Source organism: Larimichthys crocea, chromosome XII, assembly GCF_000972845.2.
Source record: "Larimichthys crocea isolate SSNF chromosome XII, L_crocea_2.0, whole genome shotgun sequence".
NCBI lineage: Eukaryota > Metazoa > Chordata > Actinopteri > Sciaenidae > Larimichthys > Larimichthys crocea.
The window spans coordinates 28,877,493-28,899,269 of NC_040022.1; the positions used below are offsets into that span (position 1 = coordinate 28,877,493).

The window sequence follows — 21,777 nt, forward strand, 5'->3', positions numbered from 1 at the left end:
AGTGCGTACACACATAGAAGTTCAAATATCAGTCACCCAGATGCAGTTTGTTGCTTACTTTGCAGAAACAATCTAATTTAAAGATACATATATTCTTAAAGCAACACTGTTCAACGTTTCTCTCATAAACTAACAGATTTTAAATCGTGTTGATGTCACACTGACCTGGAATCAGGTGAATGGTGTCTCTGTCATTCGTACGTCTGTCCTCACACTAGGCAAGGCAAGTTTATTTGTATAGAACAATTCGTACACAAGGCAATTCATAGTGCTTTACAGAGGCAAGGAAAAACATTTGACATTAAGACAAGCAATAGCAATAGAAATAAAAAATTAAAAAGAGAAGAAAATTTAATTAAAAACATCAGAATGTCATTTAAAATCATTAAAACAGCAAATTTGAAAACAATTTAAAACATTAAACGAATCACTGGATTATGATTAAAAATTCTTTAAAAGTTCTTTAAAAGAGCTCAGCCATAAGCACGTGAAAATAGAAAAGTTTTTAACCTGGATTTAAAAGTGCTCAGAGTTGGGGCTGATTTCAGTCCTGCTGGTAGTTTGTTCCAGTTGTGAGCAGCATAACTGCTAAATGCTGCTTTACCGTGTCTGGTTTGAACTCTGTGCTCCACTATCTGACCTGAGTCAGTAGATCTCAGAGCCCTACTGGGTCTATATTCTACTAACATTTTGTTTATGTATTGTGGGCCTAAACCATTCAGTGATTTGTAAACTAGTAGCAGAACTTATGTAACACTATGTAACTTTGTGCTCCGGGTACGATCACCCACGAGAAGTACGTAACGCTTTACGGCACTAAGTCACACAGCACCAACTATTTTACTGATTCTGGTGAAACTGGTTCATATTTTATGGAGGAAATGTTTTCTGGTTTTCCCTCTGATGTCCTCTGGCTGCTCCGCCTCAACTTTCTACGATTTACAGAGTTTTACTGATGGACAGTGAAGTAAACTGCTGACAGCTGTAGCTGCCGTTAGCTCATGTTAGCACAGTTTGTTAGCCGGGCCGCGAGCTCAGAGCACCGGGAGAGTGTTAGTGTTTGTACTGCAGGCGTTGTGGACTACCGGGAAGAAGAAGAGGAGGGAATGCTGATGTCAAATGGAGCCAGTGTCGTGCCAGAACCGGAGCTGGCCAAGCGGGCAATGTAACCAGGCCTCTATGGACATAATGACAAAGGGGGAAAGACAAAAGAGGACGTTGATGGAGGAAGCTAAGAAGAGAAAATTAGAGCGTAAGCGAAGCTGCCGGACAAGAGTAAATGTGGGACTGACTTTTAATTGTTGGCGAGAGCTTGGTAAAAATAAAAGGCTGAAAGACAGACGCTGTTGATTTATTCTTGATAAATAAAGTGTATCTTCTCAAAACTTTAATGACCTCTTCCAAATATATCACAGTGAAAATTAAACCACAATTAACCTGATGCGTATAACTAGGAATAAAAAGAGGAATGTGAAAAACAAAGTATTTTTTAAATGCCATAATTCAAAACAAATAATAAAGACAGTAAATTACAAGTATAATTTATTAATGTATACATTCAACACATTGGGTAACTCGCACCACACATACGCCACCTTTCTCCCACGTAATTACCATAACTCATAACACAAGTGAGCAACAGAAACAAAGCAAGAGGAACATGAGCTTCTGACTCCCTTCTTCCCCTCATCCTCCCCGAGTTTCAGGTTCCTAGAAAGGCAGGTTTCTACCATCATCAGGGGGAACAAGAAGCCCCTGAACCCCCCAAAGCAAATGAGGCAGCAACCCACCAAACCCACCAGCCCGTCTCAGCTCCCTGCACTCCGCTCGTCTGCTCACTCTGACAGCCCATGGGAGAAGGTTACAAGCCCCCCACCACATCAACCACAGTGCTCCGACATGCCTCTCTTCGTGCACATCAAGGTGAACTCAGCTCAAATGAGAAAAGTTTGCAGAACTGTAGCCACATGGAGAAATGTTATATAAGTTCATATTATTCCTTGATGATTTGATTTCAATCTGAGGTCAGATTCAGACCCCAATACTTGACATCCATGACGACAGATACGTGTTTGCAAAATACTGTTTCATACTGTTTTTGTGTCGAGAAAACTACTTTTTAAAATTTTAGCTTTTTATTGAAAGTAGCTTTATTCGTCAGATTTTTAAAAAGTGTTATTTTACTGCCAGTGTCTTCCAGTTTGTAACATTTAGGAGAATTTGTTGGCAGAAGTGGAATATAATATTGTTTTTAAATTGTGTATGATCACCTAAAAATATCAACCTGGTACCTTAAAATGAGCCTTTTCTATGTACAGACTGCCACCGTGTTTCTACTGCAGCGGACAAACCAAACACCGGCTCTAGAAAGGGACTTTTTTCTTTTTCACCACATGCTGGCAGAGCGTGGCCGTCAACATCTCAGCAGTCCTGCTTTTGCCGCCTCCTGGCTAATCCAAAAAATGATATAGATCTTACTTTTTCTGAGTGAACATCCCAACAAGGCCCATGTGGTTAAAATTTGTACAGATTTTTGATGCTTGGTGCATTTGTTCGTAAAGGCGTATGTCATCTGCATATGGGCGGATTTGTGTACTTACGTTTGAACCAGATATGCTTTCTGTCAACGAATGATTGGTGCAACATATTAAGAGTAGTTTGTAAAGATTGTACTGTTGCCTGGTTAAACATTAATTAAAAAAATAAAGGCTTTCCCTAATATTAGACATTTTAATAAAGAGTAGAAACTTTCTTAGTTCTGCTGTAGTGACTTTTGTGTTTATCCAGAATTTAGTTTGCTGTCTTCTAATCTGTCTTGAATTATATTTCCATCTTTATCTTTATTCCAATGACACATTTGGCTTCAAGACTTCTATTTTTTATATTATATTGTTGTGTTTTATTAGTGATTTTGGGTCAGAAATGTATTTATAAATTGTTCTTTTACACATTTACTCGTCTTTTACAACTAAATGGATACTTTATAACTGTTCACGACACATTTGTGAATGGCTTTTTGAGATACTGAACAAACAAACATTTAACAAATCATTTACAAAAAATGTTGAAACAATCTAATAAATCTACAGATCATTTTTTAAACACACACTGTGCTGAGTATCCACTCGCTTTGACCTCTATTTCACGAGTATGTCATTACATATGCGTATCTGCAGGGATGTTGCTTTCTGGGTGCATTGTTTATGCAGAATTAGCTTGTTTTCGATATGTTCTCGTAAGTGTGTTCAGGGGCGGACGCTACAGTACATGTGTTGTTTGGAAGGCGAAGGAGGAACTTTGCAAGTTTTTACTGAAAAGCCACATGCAGCACGATGACTCAGCACGACTCAGCTGTTTGTTTTTAAACGCATAATTATTAATTATTTAATACTTTTAAAAGGCTTTGGATTAAAAGCTACTCATAAGTAAGTTTTAATTTACAAATAACTGTATATGTTAGCTGTAAATGTGTGAAATCTAACTGCAGATCTGTTTGTCTTCTCTCCAAGCTGTCATTTTTAACAAAATATCTGTCATTATACTCACTGTCTTCCTGACAAATAGGTTAAATTGGCAATAGTTCAAGTTGGTGAAACTGTGTGGGATGGTTGTGTAGCACATAAAACATACACACACCTACACACACACACAATACCCAAACTGATAGATAGGTTAAAAAAAAGTGTGTGGCACCTCAGTAGTAAAGGTCCACATGTTCACATGAGAACTATGAGATATTCAAACTTTCCAAAGGATGCTCAGTGTATTTAGAGTCCACCCACATGAAGAGTCACTGCAGTGGTAAATCCAGCCATGACAAAACCATATTGGCCCCACAGCGTGTAAGGGTTTCATCATGACTTTTGTACACATTTATTCAGAGGGTACAGTCGAACCAAAGTTTGTAGAAGACCAAGATGTCAAAAAACAACAGAGACAAAAAACCCCAAAACGTACCCCTCACTAACCTCCAGTCCCACAATCCTCAGCAGCCTTTCAAAATCAAATCAAATCTCTTTGAGTCATGTCATCAGTCGATGGGTGTGAGAAAGAGAAAAGAGGATGTAACGAGCGACGAAGGAACAAGTAAGATTCAACATTCAGCTGCACCATACAGAGGTAAGATCAGCGATTCAGCTGGAATCTCACTGTTATAGTATCACGGTTATTATATTAGTTTTGTTTTTTTCATTTTTTAAATGTATCTACAAGAGGGCAAATTACTTGCACTCTTCTTCCATGTGAAACTTCAGGTTGTGGCGGATATTCTTTTATCGAATTACATAATCGGGAGGTGATAAAATAATTCAGAATTTACCAACATAAATCTGAAACAAGCTTTGGGAAATTAATCTACTCATCTGCAGAGTTGTTTTCTCGAGCTGTCCCTTTTAGTTTTTCTTTCAGGCGTTCCTCTTTGTTGTACTGATCAGATATCATTAAAATCAGCTCACATGGACGCAGCTTTAAGATTTGCCTTGTGATAAAATATCTCGCTTAGCACTTGGTTAATACACTTTATTGATTTGTTTAATCTTGGTCATGTGGAGTTTCCCCGAATGTAAAATCAATCTGCTGTTGTTCTAAATGTCTAAATAGGGCAGATCAGATGGAAGTATAAAAAGTGTACCACAGTGTCACAGTTTAGAAGTTGTCTGACAATGCCACAGCAGGGTTATCCTCAGTGAAAGCCCTGAAACTTTCGTGCAGCTGGCAGACTCTTTTTGTGAAGGAAAACCTCAAGCTTTGGCATTTTAACTGAACCAACAGGTGTGCAGCATCTAAGTGTGTGAGGCTCTAAAAGTGGAGCTGACGTTTGAGACTCCTGCAGGTTTATTCTGCAGGATTTTCACCCTCAGACGACAGACTCTGCCATGCCACGATCGTTCCTCGTCAAGAGTAAAAGGACTCATCCTCTTGGCCAGTCCAAGGACTCCTTTAGACAACAATCCCAGCACCAAACAGATGCCGACCAGCCTGTGCAGCATGCGATGGGACAGGGCAGGAGTTCTCCTGAAGGTGCTGTGCAGCCTTTGTCGCCCACGGTAGGGGTCAAGGACCTTCTGGCTGCAGGGTGCTCACCGTGGGATGGGATGGCAATCCGGTCTGCCCCCATAGATTGGCCTTCAGGTATCTAACACTTTCTCTGTTGGTATTCAGTTTTGTTCTTGTGGCTGTAAACTTGTTTATAAGACTACATAAAGTATACAATATATGTTCTTCTTGTAAAAGAAGGAAAGAAATCAATATTCGGGATTCATATTTGGCCACAAAAAGCTAAGACATGATTCTTTAAACTCTAAATCAAAGACATTCACGTCTTTATCATCCCTTATATATTTTGACAAAAAGCCCCTGTGGAGAACAGAGACGCTCCTCTGTGGCTCTCGCCCTGGTTGGTGGACCGACACCAGGCGTCTGAGAGAGAGAGGGAACTGGAGAGACTGGTCTTCATGTTACTCAACCACACATCGCACACCGATCTCAAGTCCCCCGTCAGCAAGTGTCCACTCTGTGAAAAGGTGAGAGTTCACACATGTTCTGCTCTTATGAAAAGAGGAAGCCAGAGAGTGAATAACGTTAAAAGCAACTGGGAGGATGAGAGAAAGAGTCAGAGGGTGACACAGCAGAGTGTTCAGAGTCTGATTGAAGGGATATATTTTTAACAATGTGGTGATTTCTGGTTTGCACTTAACTTCTGCCAGTCAAAACTATGGAGGGAAAATGGTGCATATATAATGTGAGGTCGATTTTCCCTCCAAAACCGCCTGATGTTTCAAAAAAAATCTACGAATTAAAAGAAAAAGTTTAAGTAACTCTTAAAAACTCCAAAAAGTTGATTGAGTATTGCATACATTTCTCAACCTAATTTACAAAAGTTGAGATATTTGTGTTTCATAAAAAACTTTTGCAATGTATCCTTAAAGATAATTCAATGAAATCTCGTCCTGTCGACACAGAAATCTTTGTCAGGCATGTATAAGTGAATTAAAGGTGTTTGGTGATGGAGGCCCGATCAAGCTTTAATGTGCTCATATTTCTGTATGCTGTATAATTCAATCCTACGACTGATATGTTATAAAACCAATAAAAACAATGTGACAAAAAAAGAAATTAACTTTCACCAATCTCTTAACTGGGGCCTGGTTGATATTGGACATGGCACTGGTTATGCAATGACTAAAAAGGTGAATGAAAAATAAATATAGTTAAAAAATAAATTTGTTTTGTTAAGATCCCAAACATAGCCAGCTCATCTGTACAAAGAATACTTTGATATTTTGAGAAATACAGTTGGATGAGCAGATTGATACCACTCACACTATTTGTACCTACACACTATTTATGTCTTATGGCACCGAAATCCAACTCTCACTAATGTACATGTTACATCTTGTTTGTTTAAGTCGTACAAAAATCAGTAAAAGTGACAAAATCCACTGTTTCCTGTCTCTAGCCGAGAAACCGAGAGCTTTCGAGGTGTTGGCAGTCGGTTTCTTTCACCGTTGGAGAGACGCAGGCTAGCTGTTTCCCTCCGTTTCCAGTCTTTATGCTAAGCTAAGCTAACAGGCTGATCTTCTCACCATCTCTCTCAGTCTCTTTCAGGAGTGTTGATGTCAGGAGGTAACCTGCAGACTCACGTTCACAACGTCGGCTCTGTCCCGTTGATAAGCTCGCCGACAGCCGCCGACATGCCCGACATGCACTTCGGCTTCAGAGCAATAGGCGGCTACGCCAGAGCAAAGGTGCAGTGCACAGTGTTTCCACCGTTTTCAGGTCAAACATTGGTTTGTCTCGATGTCGTAGGCATGTTCTTAAGTCCTGTACCTTCATCCAGGAGCGAAGCTTCGGCTGCAAGGTCTGTGGAAAGGTGTTCAAGCGTTCATCCACCCTGTCCACGCACCTCCTCATCCACTCAGACACTCGGCCTTACCCATGCCAGTACTGCGGCAAAAGGTTCCACCAGAAGTCAGACATGAAGAAACACACCTTCATACACACAGGTGAGCGAACACACACACAACATGCTCGAAAACTCTTACCCTGAAACATTTCCGTGCCCTACATTCTCCCTCCGGTTCCACCCTCAGGTGAGAAACCACACATCTGCAAGGTGTGCGGTAAAGGATTCAGCCAGAGCTCCAACCTTATCACCCACAGCCGAAAGCACAGCAGCTACCGGCCGTTCAGCTGCCCCCGCTGTCAGCACAGCTTCCAGCGCAGGGTTGACCTGCAGCGCCACCAAGAGATGCAATGTGGCTATGGAGACTTGTACACTCAGAATCCATGAAGCCAATATAGGAGAGGTGGCGTTTGTAAATAATATTCAAGCATTTGTAAGTGTACAAATTGAAGGTAAACACCAATAAAAGTTGATTGATTCTGTGGTTGTGTTGATAATTCATTGTGTTGTTGAACTTGAGCATGAGCTGCAAAAGTTTTGTGTGTTAAGAGGAAGTCCAGGAAACACAAATCATGAGTGGGTTATTTTGTTCTCAGAATAACATCATGCAATCATTCTCAAGTATTTTTCCAGGAGAACTGTGCGGATTGTGATTATGTGTGTGTGTGTGTGTGTGTGTGTGTGTGTGTGTGTGTGTGTGTGTGTGTGTCTTCATTACTGAATGAATCAGCAATCCATGCACTGCAGCTGGGCTCCCGGCAGAGATGACGATGGTACATTCATCAGAGTGTACAAGGTCTATTTTGAATTATTTTGTAAAAACACACAAACTTTTATTACTTTTTCAGCTGCACCTATTACATTAAAATACTCAGATTCAATATTTCATGTCAACAATGCATCCAAAGAATACTGCTGTGTCTCAATTCAAATACTCCCAATATGATACTAATGGTACTAATTAAGGCTCAGGTCAAACAGAGTACAGAGTACATGTTGTTTCATTGGAAACTCTCTGCTGCAATAAATATAACTGAAGCTTAATTCGTATCATTGGAAACACAACGCGTGTTTAATCTGCTATCACAGCATACGTGTGTTGTGGAAGAGGTTGATTTTTCAGTTTCAGCTGTTTTGGTTTCATGGATCAAATTTTTAATGTTTTGTTCTCGCTGCTCTCATTCGGTTTATTTCCAGGCTGATTTTTAAGACAAACACTCACAGTGCACTACCTGAGCAGCACCACACAGCAGGCAGGCTGAAAAGTACATTTAAATACCGTACTCAGGTGGATTGGTACTTTTCTTGTGTATTTCTATATTTTTGACTACTTTATACTTTATCACATTTTATACTCTACGCTACATTTCAGAGGTGAATAAATACTTTTTACTCCGCTACATTTATTCATGTTAATAATACATAATATACTCAAACAAATTATGATGTATTTTAATTTCCTTCATTCACAAGCTACCCAGCAAGTGATGCACACATTCATGCATCAATAATTGTGTGTATAATGAGTGTTTTTTTTGGTATTTTAAGTTTATTTTGATGCTAGTACCTTTGTACTTTTACTTCCAACTGTTTCTACACTGTGGTATTATTACTTATACTTCTTACACCACTGCTCGCTAACATAACAAAGCATTCAGCTGCTAAAGATGATTTTTCTGATATTAAATCAGCTAAATCGAGTGAATGTTGAACTTCTTGTTAGCCACATGAACATGTTCGTACAGGTAAGACGCCAAAAAATGATTTATTAGTGACAACAAATATATTTTTATATATTTCACAACGCGCATCAACTTCCTTCCTCTGATCTGAGTGACGCGACGAGTCAGCGTGGCTTCCAGCTCTTTTAATTCGTGCATGAACACAGAAGAATTCACATACAGGTAAATGGAGTTTTGACATCCAGCTGATTCACAGTTACAACACAGATAGTGAAAATGTAAAACACTGGCTCTTCAAACGGGCACACACAGTAACCTCTCAGTTCATCATTCGACCTTGTAATCTGCCTCTAGACATGACGACGACATGTTTTCTGTCTGAGTCACTCCAAGACAAAAGTTTATATCCTGTTGAATCCAGATAAAGCCCTCTTCATTGGCTGCCAGTTTTGAAATGACTCGGCATAGAATGACTCGCAGCATCAAGCAACGTTTCGAAATCAAACATCTGACTTTTCACAATGCTGCGATGACTAAGTGCTACTGTACTTCACATGGTTTCAGTCTCCTCTCTCGGCATTTCTGCTGCACGGCGGTGAATGATAGTCGCGGGAAGCATGCACAAAACTTGCACGATGACAGCTGTTGTTACAACCTCTGCCCCAGTTCTTCTTTCTCAGATTTGCAGAGAGGAAATCCTGAGAAATAGATAAAAGAATAAAACTGTTCAGACGTATCAGAGTTTAAATCTGCAGGTGTTCGCCTAATGCTGATATATTTTCTGAAACTGCCGGAGCTTCTAACCGCTGAAGTTTATTTAAAAAACACAGCTAGGTTCACTCAAGATTTAAATGATACACATCTGTATAATTTTAATCTTGTAAAAATGTTTTTAATTTGAACAAAGCGGGATATGATGCAAAAATATGCAGTTATATCATCGGATGATACTTTCATTTTATTTAATTTTAAATATAACTTCCTTAATGTTTTTAAGAATGGATTGTCAGTGACCAGTTTAATTCTTCTCCTCGCTCCTGAGCCTGGTGTTGGGGTTGGTGATGTTGCTGGACACGTTGCCGTGGATCTCAGCGCAGTGAGTCTTGTTACTCATCATCAGGACCTCAAGCTTTTTTGACACTGCACACCAGGAACTTCTCGAACCCCTTTGGGCAGCATGTACTTAGTGTTCTTGTTGCTACCATAACTGATGTTAGGCATCAATATCTGACCCTTGAACCACCTGCGGATCCTGTTTGGGCTTGTGCAGTCTTCACCTATCTGTCAGACTGACGGTGAATGAACTGGTTTGCTTTTTGACGAGCCAAGAAGTGGATATTCATAACTTCTTATTTTTTCTGACGTATGCCTGATGTTTAAAGTTATTTGTAATCTTGCACCCGCCACTTTTTCAGATATTTACAAATCAGGAATTATGTTAGAGGGAACAGTATAACCACATGTAACCCTGATGCCAAACAACTGGTCTCTAAATGTGTAATTATGTACGCATGTTAGACTGAAATGTACACACACATAAGGACGACCAGTGTGGGATATTCAGAAGGTGCATGAACTAAATGTCTTCAGAGCTTACATCAGTCATACATAGACTCAGTTAAAGAGGTCCCAAAGATCCCAAAGAGGATGACAGACATAGTAAAGCTGCAGAATTACGTGTTTAATAAACGTAGACTCAGTGGAAAATGTATAACATGACCCGGTGTATAATAATTAGATAACCTGTAGGTCTGACGAGTCATCATTCACACATTTTCCACATCCACAGGAGAGGAGACTGATCTACAATCAGCTGACACATATAAGGCCATTCTGCGGTACATCTTACGGAGTCTGTGGTGAGCTCTTTGAAATTCCACACCTCCACATTTTCCTAGATTTCACACACGTTAGTCTTCGGCTGACACAACTGATAAGAAGTGACAGACTTTACACGCACGAGTTTCCAGAGTTTCAGTGACCTCATCATCAGATCTTACCTCTACACCGAGCTGGAGGACTGATCGGACGGTGACGGGTGATTCCAGATGTTGTGGACTCCATGTGTCTGGTCTGTTAAATGATCTCCTTCTCCAAATGATGCTTGACGAGCCCCTTTAAAAACACATTTATACATTTAAATAGATTTAAACACACATTTTAATTATTTATAATGCCTCCACACGCCGTGAAGAACTGTTCTTCCTGACCTCCAGCAGATGTTGTTACCTGTATAATAGTAGATGCACCACACGCCGCCCATCAGACAGACACCCATCACAAAGGCAGCAAAGACGATCCCCATCACCGGTCCCATCTGCACCACAGAGCCTGAAGAGAGCGTTCAAGAGGGAGTGTGACGGCTGGTTAAACAGTCTCACAGCAACATGACAATAAAGAAATGATACTCACTGCTCTGCTCTGGGTCTGGACTCGCCACTGGAGGGGCGCTCAGTCTCTTGGTTCTCTGGCCAGCAGGGGGCCTCAGCAGTTTGGGTGGCAGTGAAATAATAGGCTGGGTGACCACCATGGGCCTGGAGAGGTTTCTGATCTCACACTGACATGGGGATACAGGAGAAGGCTTATTTATGCTGTTACCATGCTGCAGTGTCATGATAGCAGCAGGTGAACATGAAGAATTATGATTCAGTAATCAGTTTTCTTTAGTTTTGACATTTCCCACATATGATCTAAACTTTCCCAGACTGTTCTATTATTCAGCAGTGAGCTGAAGTCTGGTCTTTACTAAGTTTTCCAGACAATATATATATATAGCAATGACTCCAAAAAGCCACATAACTGCTTGACCTTTCTCCACACTTCATTGGTTTCATTTCAAACTGTCGCTCTAACGTTGCGGTATGAAATGTAGCCCCATCGTGTTGATTGTTTCTGTACCTGATGTCTGGGTGTTCCAGATACAAGTGGAGGGATATGTATCCTGCCCCGACAGTCTTTCTTTACTGTTTCCTTTACTGGTTCCCGTCTTGTCGAGTCAGAGACACACAGGCGAAGGCTGCAGTGGAGGAACTGCATAGCGTCATTATAAAGCGGCCGCAGGATGAAGCTAAATCTCAGGCGTTGTATCTCCTCCTCTTCTCCCAGACTTATCCTCCTATTTTCCAGCCTTCTTGCTGCTTCTGCCTCTCTTCTTTCAACTCTGTGGTATTCGTAATTTCCGCCTTTTCCCAGTCCCTCCATCTCTTCCTTTTCCTCTTCCAGTTCATCATCACCCTCGACCTCTTCGTCCTCGTCGTCATCTTTTGCAAGGGTCAGCGAGGGTTCTGAGGAGCAGCCGTCGCTTATGACAGTCCAGAAAATAGTTTTTTTTGGGTCTGATACAGGAGAGACCACACATGAGTTCACCTCCACAACATCTATGTGGGGCCCTGTGGCTGAAATCTGCAATACGAGGTAAAACAGTGATTAAGGAGACAAATCGTAGTTACATGTACGGTAAGTAAATATACAAACAACAAACAAACACACACACACCTCAACATAGACACGTTGGTCTGCGGTTATGACACAGGGGCCAATCCGTCCTTGCTCGTAGCTCTCAGTGACAAAAAGCTTCAAAGTGAGAACAGGTCCAGGTCTTTGTCTGGGTACCGGGAGGAGGCTTAGTTCTGGATCAGGTCCTGGACCTTCATGTTCCCAGGGGACCAGCTCCGCCTGAGGAGTGTTTACATTAACATCACCATCATCATCATCATCATCAGGGCCGGGGAAGGCGGGGACTGCAGCCAGACAGCTGAACTGAAAGGTGAAACAGATTATAGGTTGACTATATTGAAGGAATAACTGATTAAATTAGATTCATGAAGACACGCATGTATTTGCAGATATCTTACATGTATGCCGAGTGGACTCCTTGACTTATTTTTTGTCTCACCGAGTGACAGAATGGTCTGAGGTTTGTCTCTCCACAGTAACATCTGAACAGAGAGGAGAGAAACACAGTGGTGTACTGCTTCCACCATAAACAGCACTCTCGGAGTAGATAATATACATTTCTACGCTGATGACACCCACCTGTATGCACACCAAGAGATAAAAGCAGGTGACTCCCATTAACTGCCTTGTAATGTGTCCTTTAGTATTCCAGCTAACTTTAAGCCTCTACACAATAAATTATTTATTACTCAATCATTATGATAAAACAGAAGCGACTGGTACAATGTCGACCCGGATTCTTATTACCTTTCTAATGTGTGTGTACACATGTAGAGTCACTGTGCTTTCTCTGTCCTGGATTAGATATTTATATAATGTATATACTTATTTTATTTAGTTGTTTAGTTGTTTTACATTGTTTTTTGCATCCTTCAGTAGTCTGAGAAGAAGGTCTGAGCTGATACAGTCTCTTTGACATGTTGTATCATTACAGACTCAGATTTCACTGGATGTCCGTTGTCTGTTTTCTGCAAACCCGGACAAACGTATCCATGCTTTTATATCTACTCTAACTTCATTCATGTTTTAGTTCTCCTCTGAGTAGGTGGAAAATGTGGAAGTTGTTAATATCTGGTTAAAACCTGTATTTCTACACATTATAGATTTTCATTCAGTGTTCACTCCTGCCTCTGTTGTTTGTCACTTTTCTAAAATCACTCTGTGAGTCTTCCTTCCACACAATTTCCAGCCTCTGAACTGAGATTTTCTCTCACTTAATTAGCCTCCGTGCAGCTTCCCGTTTATAGGCCATTCTGGTCATGACGACCTGGGTCACAATTCTCACTGGGGCAAACTTCCATTAACCGCAATTTCAAGAGTCCATTATGTGCTTTGTGTTTTTGCTTTCAGCTCTGTGATGACATTATTTTGAATTCACATGTGAACCTCTCTGCCTCCTTCTGTTGGTTATGTAAATAATATGACATAAACTCCAAAAATTTAACCAAAAATATACTTATTTTATAAACCTCTCTCTGTCTGAATTTTGTTATCTCACCATGTTTTTGTACTGAACCCCTCTGGGCTGTCCCAGGAGCACACCCTCAGTCCCACAGGAAATGACCGGGAACACCAACAGGAAATGGCTCCCATTGGACTGAGCCTGACACGTCGAGTCTCGTAGAGTCACGGCAGCCACTGGGACAGACAAGTTCTGAAGGAGACAACTGATGTTACGGCGGCGTAAATAAAGTCAATTTAGCTAAAATCTTAGCAAACAGTTTCCTACACTGCCAACACACACAGAGCAACATTAGAATTCATCATTCACCTGTGCTGTGTCTCAATTTGGATACTTCTCTGTAGTACACTGTGTACTTCCTGGCGTAATGTGGTAATTTGGGCAGGGTAGTGTTGCTGCACTTACTGGAAATGACGATCGAACGATGCATTTTGCCATAATTAACGGCGTGAACTACTAAACTACTAACTACTAAATGTTCCACTGTGTGGAACTTCAAATTGAGACACAGCACTGCTGAATGTGGCTCCTTTTAGCTCTAATTTTGATCTCCACCAACTACTAAATGTTCCACTATGTTCACTAGTTAGTAGCTATCTTTGTGTGTCTATTGTTAAAGTGTAACTAAACCCCCAAATTCTGCAAATTCACTCTTTTCCCAGCAAATACAGCAAGCCACAGGTCTTGTGGCTATGAATCTTGCGACATGGGAGGTAACGCCAATTGGAGTGGCAGATTGACCACCGCTTAGTGTAGCAGCTGTCTGTAGTCAGAGCTAATTGAGCTAACAGAGCCAGAACCAAACTTATCAGCTATTACCAGTTGCTGTCAGGCTCTCCATGTCCATGTTGGACAAAGTCAAAGTTTGCAACAGTGATAAATATGTTGTTTATTTGTATTTTTAGATGATAGTTAGTGACTCAGAGCAACAGAGTCTGGAGATGCTGGTTTTATACGAGGGGACAGGGATTCAAGGGTGGTTGGTGATGAAAGCTACCACCATATATGTCACATGCCTCCAGATCAGCCAATAGCAAAATTCAACTGCAATAGCCGGGTTTCAACCAGTAGAGGGAGCCCTCTATACACATTTATAGCACAATATGTAGAATTTAAATAATTTGCGCTTAACTGTTGAGGTGTCTGCACATAGATGCATAGTTACATACTAATACTAGTACTATTATATACAAATGGTTTACATTGAGATACTTGTCTGTGTCGCTAGCTGTTATTTTGGTCCATTCCTTTGAGGTTATTTGGATAGGAGTACCGAAGAGCCGCCAGGATGGCGCCACTGTCAAGTGTGTTAATGTATGTATGGCGCCACTGTCAAGTGTGTTAATGTATGTATGGCACAACTGTAAAGTGTGTTAATGTATGTATGGCGCCACTGTCAAGTGTGTTAATGTATGTATGGTGCCACTGTCAAGAGTGTTAATGTATGTATGGCACCACTGTCAAGTGTGTTAATGTATGTATTACAATTTATATTAAAAGAGTCATGTGGGATGGGGTGTTAAGGGAGAGATCAGGTCAAAGGTTAAGGGCCATCTGTTGGGGCATCCTGGGAGAGGGGCCCTTTCTTTTCCTCTGTCCCTCTCTTGCACAGATTTATACTATTGTTGACTTTGACTGCATGTTTTGGGAGCATAACCTCCACTGTATATAAGGGTTTGGCCCGCATAGTTCAGGAGAGTTTCACTATTCGGCTGGAGGCTCTTCAAGTAACATTTTGCTTGATTACGATACTGAACTTATTGTAATACATTTGTTATACAACTAAGACTAAGCATTTTCCTCAAACATCTTCAACTGCATCACCACTGAATATACGACACTGTCAAGGTCTGAACACTACTAAATACCTCTACACACTTGTTTTCATCTGAAAATTGTGGTTTGAAGGGTTTAGTTAGACTTTTAGAGGTTTATCAGAGTTTTTTTTAGCTGGAAACAAAGTTTTGTTACAAGTTTAAACACATTTAGCACTACTACAGTACTACAAGTGGCTGCTAGGCATGACTGTTTTTGTGAAATCACTAGCGAGCTTCTCTCTTTATGGACTGTTTACATCTAACGCTGCATCTAATACTGAGGTATGAAGACCTGCAGGATGTGCTGGTCCATGGTCACGCTGAGGCGTCCGTCCTCACACTGCACTGTGAAACTCTCTCGGCCTCCTCCCGCTCTGCCTCCACCATTCAGCCACTGCCTGAGCCGGCGCTCCTCGGCCCAGGGAGGCCTCACAACAAGAGGATTCATCACTGCAACCACGTCTGTGGCACAGACAGAGAGGAGACGTAGTGACAGCCATGCGGAGACGGTAAATACTCACACTTACACTTCAATACCTTTCATTCAATATATATGCATGGATGGAAATATTCTTTCATTTCTCATTCTCCATTTAAAAAAAAAATGACTTTGGTGGATTACAAAATAAAGCTGAAACGTTCAGGTCACTCACACAGTGATGGAAACAAGAGACACACAGGGGTCCTGACCTGTCCCGCCCCCGGCCAGCTGGATCACAAAGCGATTGGCCAGGTCAGCCTCAGTGTATGAGGTCACCATGGTGTAGCCCCTCTCACTGGCCCACACGAGAAGGTCAGGTATGGTGGACAGGTCAGAGTTTTGGGTACTGGACAGGGTCAGGTCAGGCTCAGGTGGGTAGGGTGGGGATACACTGTTGGAGGACTAAGATAAGAGAAGACAAAGAAATAATAACTACAATCAGGTAAAAGACATGTAAGATTCCAGTTCCAGTTGATGACCCATCTTTTTATCTGTTTCTGTACACGAGTTGCATTCAGTGATCTTCTTCTATGCACACCAAAGGTTTATTTCTCTAAAAGTTTGTTTGTTGAATTTGTTAAAATCCATTAGCAAGCACTTCTTTCTATTAAATTGCAGATTACACAACATGACTAATGCACATATGTTCCTTGGACTGGTCATGATAAAAGGCCACTCTAAAACATAAAGTTTGTTTTCAGAGAAAAAGCCACTGAACTCTGGTTCACATAGGGAAAAACCATTACATAGAGTTGAAAAGGTTAACTGTGGCCTTGGGTATGTTCCACTTTAATGGATGAATATTTGAACACGCTGTCGAACAAGCTCAGAGTGTGGTGGCTTTCTCTGGTTGGCAATTCTGCCTCTGGCAGACCTGAGGTCGGCTGAATGAAGCCTGGTTGCTCAATCAAACCATCTGTAATGGCACCCACCTGTCAATCAAAGCGTCCACTTAATCATGCATAACTTTAAGCCTTAATATAATGTGAACAGGTGAGTTGTATATAAATTCACCCTCAGTACAGTTGTCATGAACGGGGAAATTAGCTACAGAGACCAAAACTGTTTTTTGTACCAGGCTGTAAACATGTTTATTTCTGCTGTCTAACATGGGGACTTATGGAGACTGACTCACTTCTGGAGCCAGCCTCAAGTGGACATTTGGGGAACTGCATTCACAGCAACAGAGGTTGCCTCTTGGCTGTAACATGAGGTGAATGGCATGACAATGGCCCGTCATGGCATCTCTTGTGCATTCAAGTTGCCATCGATAATATCACAACACCACTGCCACTATGAGGCACAATATTGACATTAGCAAACTGCCCGCCCCACACGTTGTCTGCCATCTGCTCTGGACAGTGCAAACTGGGATTCATCTGTGAAGAGAAAACTCCATCCAAACACCATCAAAAGTGAGCGTCTGCCAACTCAAGACGAACTGCAGCCAACTCAAGAGGACGACGAGCACTCAGATGAGCTCCTCTGACAGTTTGTGCAGAAATTCTTCGGCTGTGCAAACCGACTGTTAGACATCAGCTGTCCGTGTGGCTGCTCTCTTGATGATGATGCTGGTGAAGAATCCATGTGGAGGTCCTGGGCTGGTGTGGTCACACGTGGTATGCAGTGTGTGTGTGTGCTTCTCAGAAACAACACTGAAGATGGCTTATGGTTGTGAAATCAACATTCAGTCCACAGGGCAAGTACACACTCCTTTGAAACTTGTCGCATTATATCGTGTGCACATTTTAGAGTGACCTTATATCGTGATTAGTCAAAGGCACACCTGTTTCTGAGTCTGAGTGTTTAAACAGTGTGTTGATGTGCCACACCTGTCAGGTGGATGGATTGTCTTGGCAGTGGAGCGCTCGCTAACACTAATCTGTGGACAAAATCTGAGAGAAATGAACCTTTCGGGTGTTTTCCTTAAGTTCATGAGAACAACAAAATCATACTTGACCGTGAACCTAATAATCATCATTTAAAATTTTCATGTTTCTAGTTTTGCCAGAATTTCACTTCACGTTGACTTTTGTGCGACATTATTCAAGATTTTTCAAACTTTTTGGGGCAAAAATACTTCCTTAAAACCGCTGCAAAATGTTTTTTGAAACAAGAGTACATTGTATTTTTGTCGAGGACTATTTTTAGCTGCGGATTAACACACATTTTTATCACAGTAAGACGGTGTATGCGGTATTGAGTCAAACTCTCACTGACGTCCTCGACAATTAAACTCTGTTGCACACGAGGAAGAAGATATATCAGACTCTGGCTTGCAGTTGTTTGACAAATTAGTCTTGCAGAATCTGAAAAAAAGCAAAGTAAGTTGCGTCCCTTACATGAACGGAGATATGACCTTGGACACCGTGTGCAACAATGGCCCAGTTGACCGGCATCGAGCTGCTGAGAATCAGCACAACCTTCTGCGTCTTTGAGTTGGCCACCAGGGGCACGAGATAGACAATCACCTCCACCTGGAGAGAGCTGAAGGAGACGGAGACAGAGAAGAAGACTGAACGTTGCATGACATGCCATGTACCCTCTTGCCAGGTTTTTTTTCCCCCAAGGCTGCATGTTCTCACCCGCAGAGCCCCGAGCCCGCTGAATGGAGCTTGATCACGTGGACTTCAGGGCTGATCCCACCGGCTGGTGCGTAGGCGCAGCCCTGCACTTCCTGTTGCTGTAGGTCAGAGGTCATGTAGTTGTGAGAGAGGAACATGGACTGCAGCTGACACACAGCCGGCAGGGTTGGATCTGTACGCCGGAGACAAAGCAAGAGATTTTTCACAAGATCTTATCCAGGATAGCTAAGAAACTGGTGGAAACTGGCTCCATCCAAACAAAATCAGTCTCAGAGATTTACAGTAAAGCAAACTGCTGCCATCTGTAGCTGCTGTCAGCCAATGTTAGCTCACCCTCTCCCAGTGGGATGTAGACTCGGTTGCCGTGTGTTGTGTGTGTCAGAGAGGACAGGTTGCCGTGGTGTTTCATGGCCCAGCGGTGCAGCGCACGCGGATGAAACGGCAACGAATGCACCGTTTGGACGTGCAACTGCAGGCTGCGGGACTGCACGCTGGAGTTTGAGGATAACTGAGATAGATAAGAAAGAGAAAGTCAAAGAAGTGATCGTTTAAATGTGCACGTCGTATATCATACAGATGTGATGGGACACTGACCTGCACCAGCACTGGGAGGTTGGGGGGCAGTCGCTCAGCCTCCAGGCACCAGGTGACAGGGTGCTTGGAGCTGAGCAGCAGGTGGAGGGCTCTGAGAGGTGACGGGGACGGAGACAAAGGCTTCAGTAGTACCGTCACCTGCAGACAGAAGAGGAAAAGGAGTGTTAGACCTATATGGAGCCCTGAAACGGACAAAAACACACATCAGTTTGCTGGTTTGTAATTCGTTTGAGGGGCAATACCAACTAGTTAGAGGCAGCAACACTCAAAGCCTCCTCTATCCTGGCTTGCTACAGCCAATGACAGTCATGTGGGGTCAACCACACACACTATTGCTATTGGTTGAGGCTGCAAATTTAGCTTTGCCACCAGAAGCGAACCATCTCATCCCAGGATCGTTCCCAACAAAGACCAACTTGACCCTGATGCTGAGCTTAACTTTGATCCACACTCGGTTCCTTCCTTTGGAGCTCGTTACCTTGTTCTCGGGGCTGTTTGTCACTCTCCCCACTGCAATCACATGCGTTTCCTTGTTCCCATGTTCTCGAGCAGCACAGCCCGGACCAACCTCAAACGTCTCTAACAGACCCCGAACAGGGTGCAGCTCCCCGACTGGACCAACCACAGAGCATCGCACATCCACACTTGGAGCTGAGGGGTGCAGACAGCAGATACATGACTATGAAGTGTAATAAAAATGAAACCATAACAGTAGTGGGATTACGAGTTATGAGTTATGCTTAAAAAGAACAGACAGTGTGTACTGAGGTGAAATCCCTGCTGAAGGCGACTGGAAGATTTCCCAGAAGAAGCTGGATAAAAATGTTCAGTTTCGCTTTGACGCTTAAAATAAAGACCTTTGACTTGAAGCAGCTCGAGCTGAGGAAATATCACATTTGATCCTTTAACGTCTTCACAAATGCAGTAATCATTTTTGTTGGTTTAAAGCCGTGTTTCACAAACTTTTACACCGTGAACCACCTCAGAAAATATTAGACAACATCCATGTTTTATACAGTTTGTGGTCTAAAGATCCTGTTGGTGTTCTTACCTGCCGTTCTCCTCCAGAGCAGGAGACAGTAAACAGTCCACGCAACAGCGGACAGTGAAGGCATCATGAACGTTTCACTACGAGACTGACTTAATGTGAAGACTCCTCCTGCAACATGCTAGTGAACAGAAACATGATCATACATGAGCTCATATTCAGTGCTGATACAACTCACAGTGTGCAAACCTATGAGAGCTACTCATGCAAACAACGGCACAAACTGAGGAAATGTTATCTTATTGAGTAAAAATTAAAGTTAAGTAATAAGAAATAGTAAGAAATAGTAAGAAGTATAAATAGACAATGATAAAATAAATAATAGTAGTAAATATTTAAGAGATTAAAATGTCAGGTTAAGATCGAGTTTGAGTTTTGCTTTTAAAAAATATGAACCTTGAGAAAAAACATTCAGAACTATTAGATTAAAAAATCAAAAATTAAATCCGTCCTTAAGATACCAGTTTACAACAAATTAAAATTATGAGATGGTGGATTAAAACTAACAGTTAAAGGTGAAACTTTTGGTTTACTACCTCGTAATTCATTTTCATCTTTATTTAAAATACCGATATAAATAGGCTTCCGTAGATTGTCAAGTAATGGGAATGCATTTTTTTCTGTTTTTCTATTTTTACATTAAGTTTCCCCAAAAGTGTATGAATATCAAAGTCTGCTTGTGAGAAACTAAAACTTATCAGCACACTCAAAGTCCTGAACCTTCAGATAAACTCAACTTTGAGGCATCCAGCAGCCAATTAAAGAGAAATATATAAAATCAGAGACCTGCCTGAGTAGATTCCCACAATAAGTCAAATATATAAAACAGGAAAATTGTGCAATTAACTGAATTAATTAAACAATTAACTAGATATTTTCATCACACTAAAACAAAAGCTTAATATGGTGCATAAAGGAGGATAGTTTTTCAACCACCACCTAAAGTTCCTAAAGTGCTGATCACATTATTGTGATATATGTGTATTGCTCCTAAAATGATTTCTCATATTTCTCATGTGTAAAGGTTATTTCAGGATTCCTAAAAGTCTCTAAAGAAAACACTTTCTGGACCAAACATGAGGAGAGAAAAGTTGAACTCACCTGCGGTGCTGCACGGTGGGACAGACGGACTGCTGATCCAGCTGTTGCACTGCTGTGTTCACAACTCAACACACGCCCCCCTCATTTCCTAAACACACAACCACGCAGTCACACACACCCTCCACATCTCCAACCACACACACAAAAAAAAAGAAATACTCAACTCTCGAGTCATTTTTTTTTTTTTATCCAGCAGAGGTGCGACTTATTGTGGGGAATATTTCTCAGTGGAAATTTGTTTTATACACCGAGTGGGAGTGAAAGGGGGAGAGAAGTTGTAAAGACACAATTAAAGGGGGTTAATGGGAGGGACCGTGGGATGGTGTGACAGAGTGGAGAGAGAGATGGCGAGGAGAGGAATAAAAGGCTCTGAAAAAAGTCTCCATGCCTAGATGGCAACAGGAAGGAGGGCTGCAGGCAAGAGGAGGGTAGGTGGGAGGGATGGAGGAGGAGAAGGGTGGACCTCAGGAGTTTGACTGGCAGTGAAATGTTTGGGAGTAAACAAAGGCAGCACACTCTTATTATGTCCTGTCTGACCCTGGATCCTGTTCCCTGGTTTTCTGCCTTTGAGTTTGTTCCAGTGAGATTCTGAAGTTTAGATAAATACGAAGCTTCAACAAAGTTTTAAGTTTTAAAGCGTCCACGTT

At 41.7% G+C, this 21,777-nt stretch overlaps 2 protein-coding genes across 8 annotated transcripts; one reads left to right on the forward strand and one right to left on the reverse strand.

Annotated features, from left to right (window-relative positions):
- Window positions 1–3,358: 3,358 nt before the first annotated feature.
- Window positions 3,359–7,386, forward strand: LOC104931375 (zinc finger protein Gfi-1b). 6 transcript variants are annotated; one of them, XM_027285882.1, is made up of 7 exons: window positions 3,359–3,425; window positions 3,990–4,119; window positions 4,771–5,130; window positions 5,353–5,522; window positions 6,597–6,746; window positions 6,839–7,004; window positions 7,092–7,386. In XM_027285882.1, the coding sequence occupies exons 3-7, from the start codon at window positions 4,875–4,877 to the stop codon at window positions 7,289–7,291; spliced, it is 942 nt and encodes a 313-aa protein (XP_027141683.1). In that variant the 5' UTR covers window positions 3,359–3,425; window positions 3,990–4,119; window positions 4,771–4,874; the 3' UTR covers window positions 7,292–7,386. The 6 variants fall into 6 exon arrangements, with proteins under 6 accessions (XP_027141683.1, XP_019125030.1, XP_019125032.1 ...); XM_019269485.2 differs by lacking the exon at window positions 3,359–3,425 and having other exon boundaries at window positions 3,795–4,119; XM_019269487.2 differs by lacking the exon at window positions 3,359–3,425 and having other exon boundaries at window positions 3,795–4,119; window positions 4,832–5,130.
- Window positions 7,387–8,650: 1,264 nt separating this feature from the next.
- engl (endoglin, like) lies at window positions 8,651–21,281 on the reverse strand. 2 transcript variants are annotated; one of them, XM_027285880.1, is made up of 17 exons: window positions 21,131–21,281; window positions 20,033–20,150; window positions 19,460–19,632; window positions 18,982–19,119; window positions 18,721–18,895; window positions 18,388–18,559; window positions 18,145–18,289; window positions 16,012–16,204; window positions 15,614–15,783; window positions 13,541–13,696; window positions 12,441–12,524; window positions 12,082–12,261; window positions 11,485–11,988; window positions 10,999–11,143; window positions 10,816–10,917; window positions 10,587–10,701; window positions 8,651–9,284 (listed from the first exon to the last, which is right to left on the reverse strand). In XM_027285880.1, the coding sequence occupies exons 2-16, from the start codon at window positions 20,097–20,099 to the stop codon at window positions 10,589–10,591; spliced, it is 2,517 nt and encodes an 838-aa protein (XP_027141681.1). In that variant the 5' UTR covers window positions 20,100–20,150; window positions 21,131–21,281; the 3' UTR covers window positions 8,651–9,284; window positions 10,587–10,588. The 2 variants fall into 2 exon arrangements, with proteins under 2 accessions (XP_027141681.1, XP_019125029.2); XM_019269484.2 differs by having other exon boundaries at window positions 12,082–12,345.
- Between the last annotated feature and the right edge of the window lie 496 nt (window positions 21,282–21,777).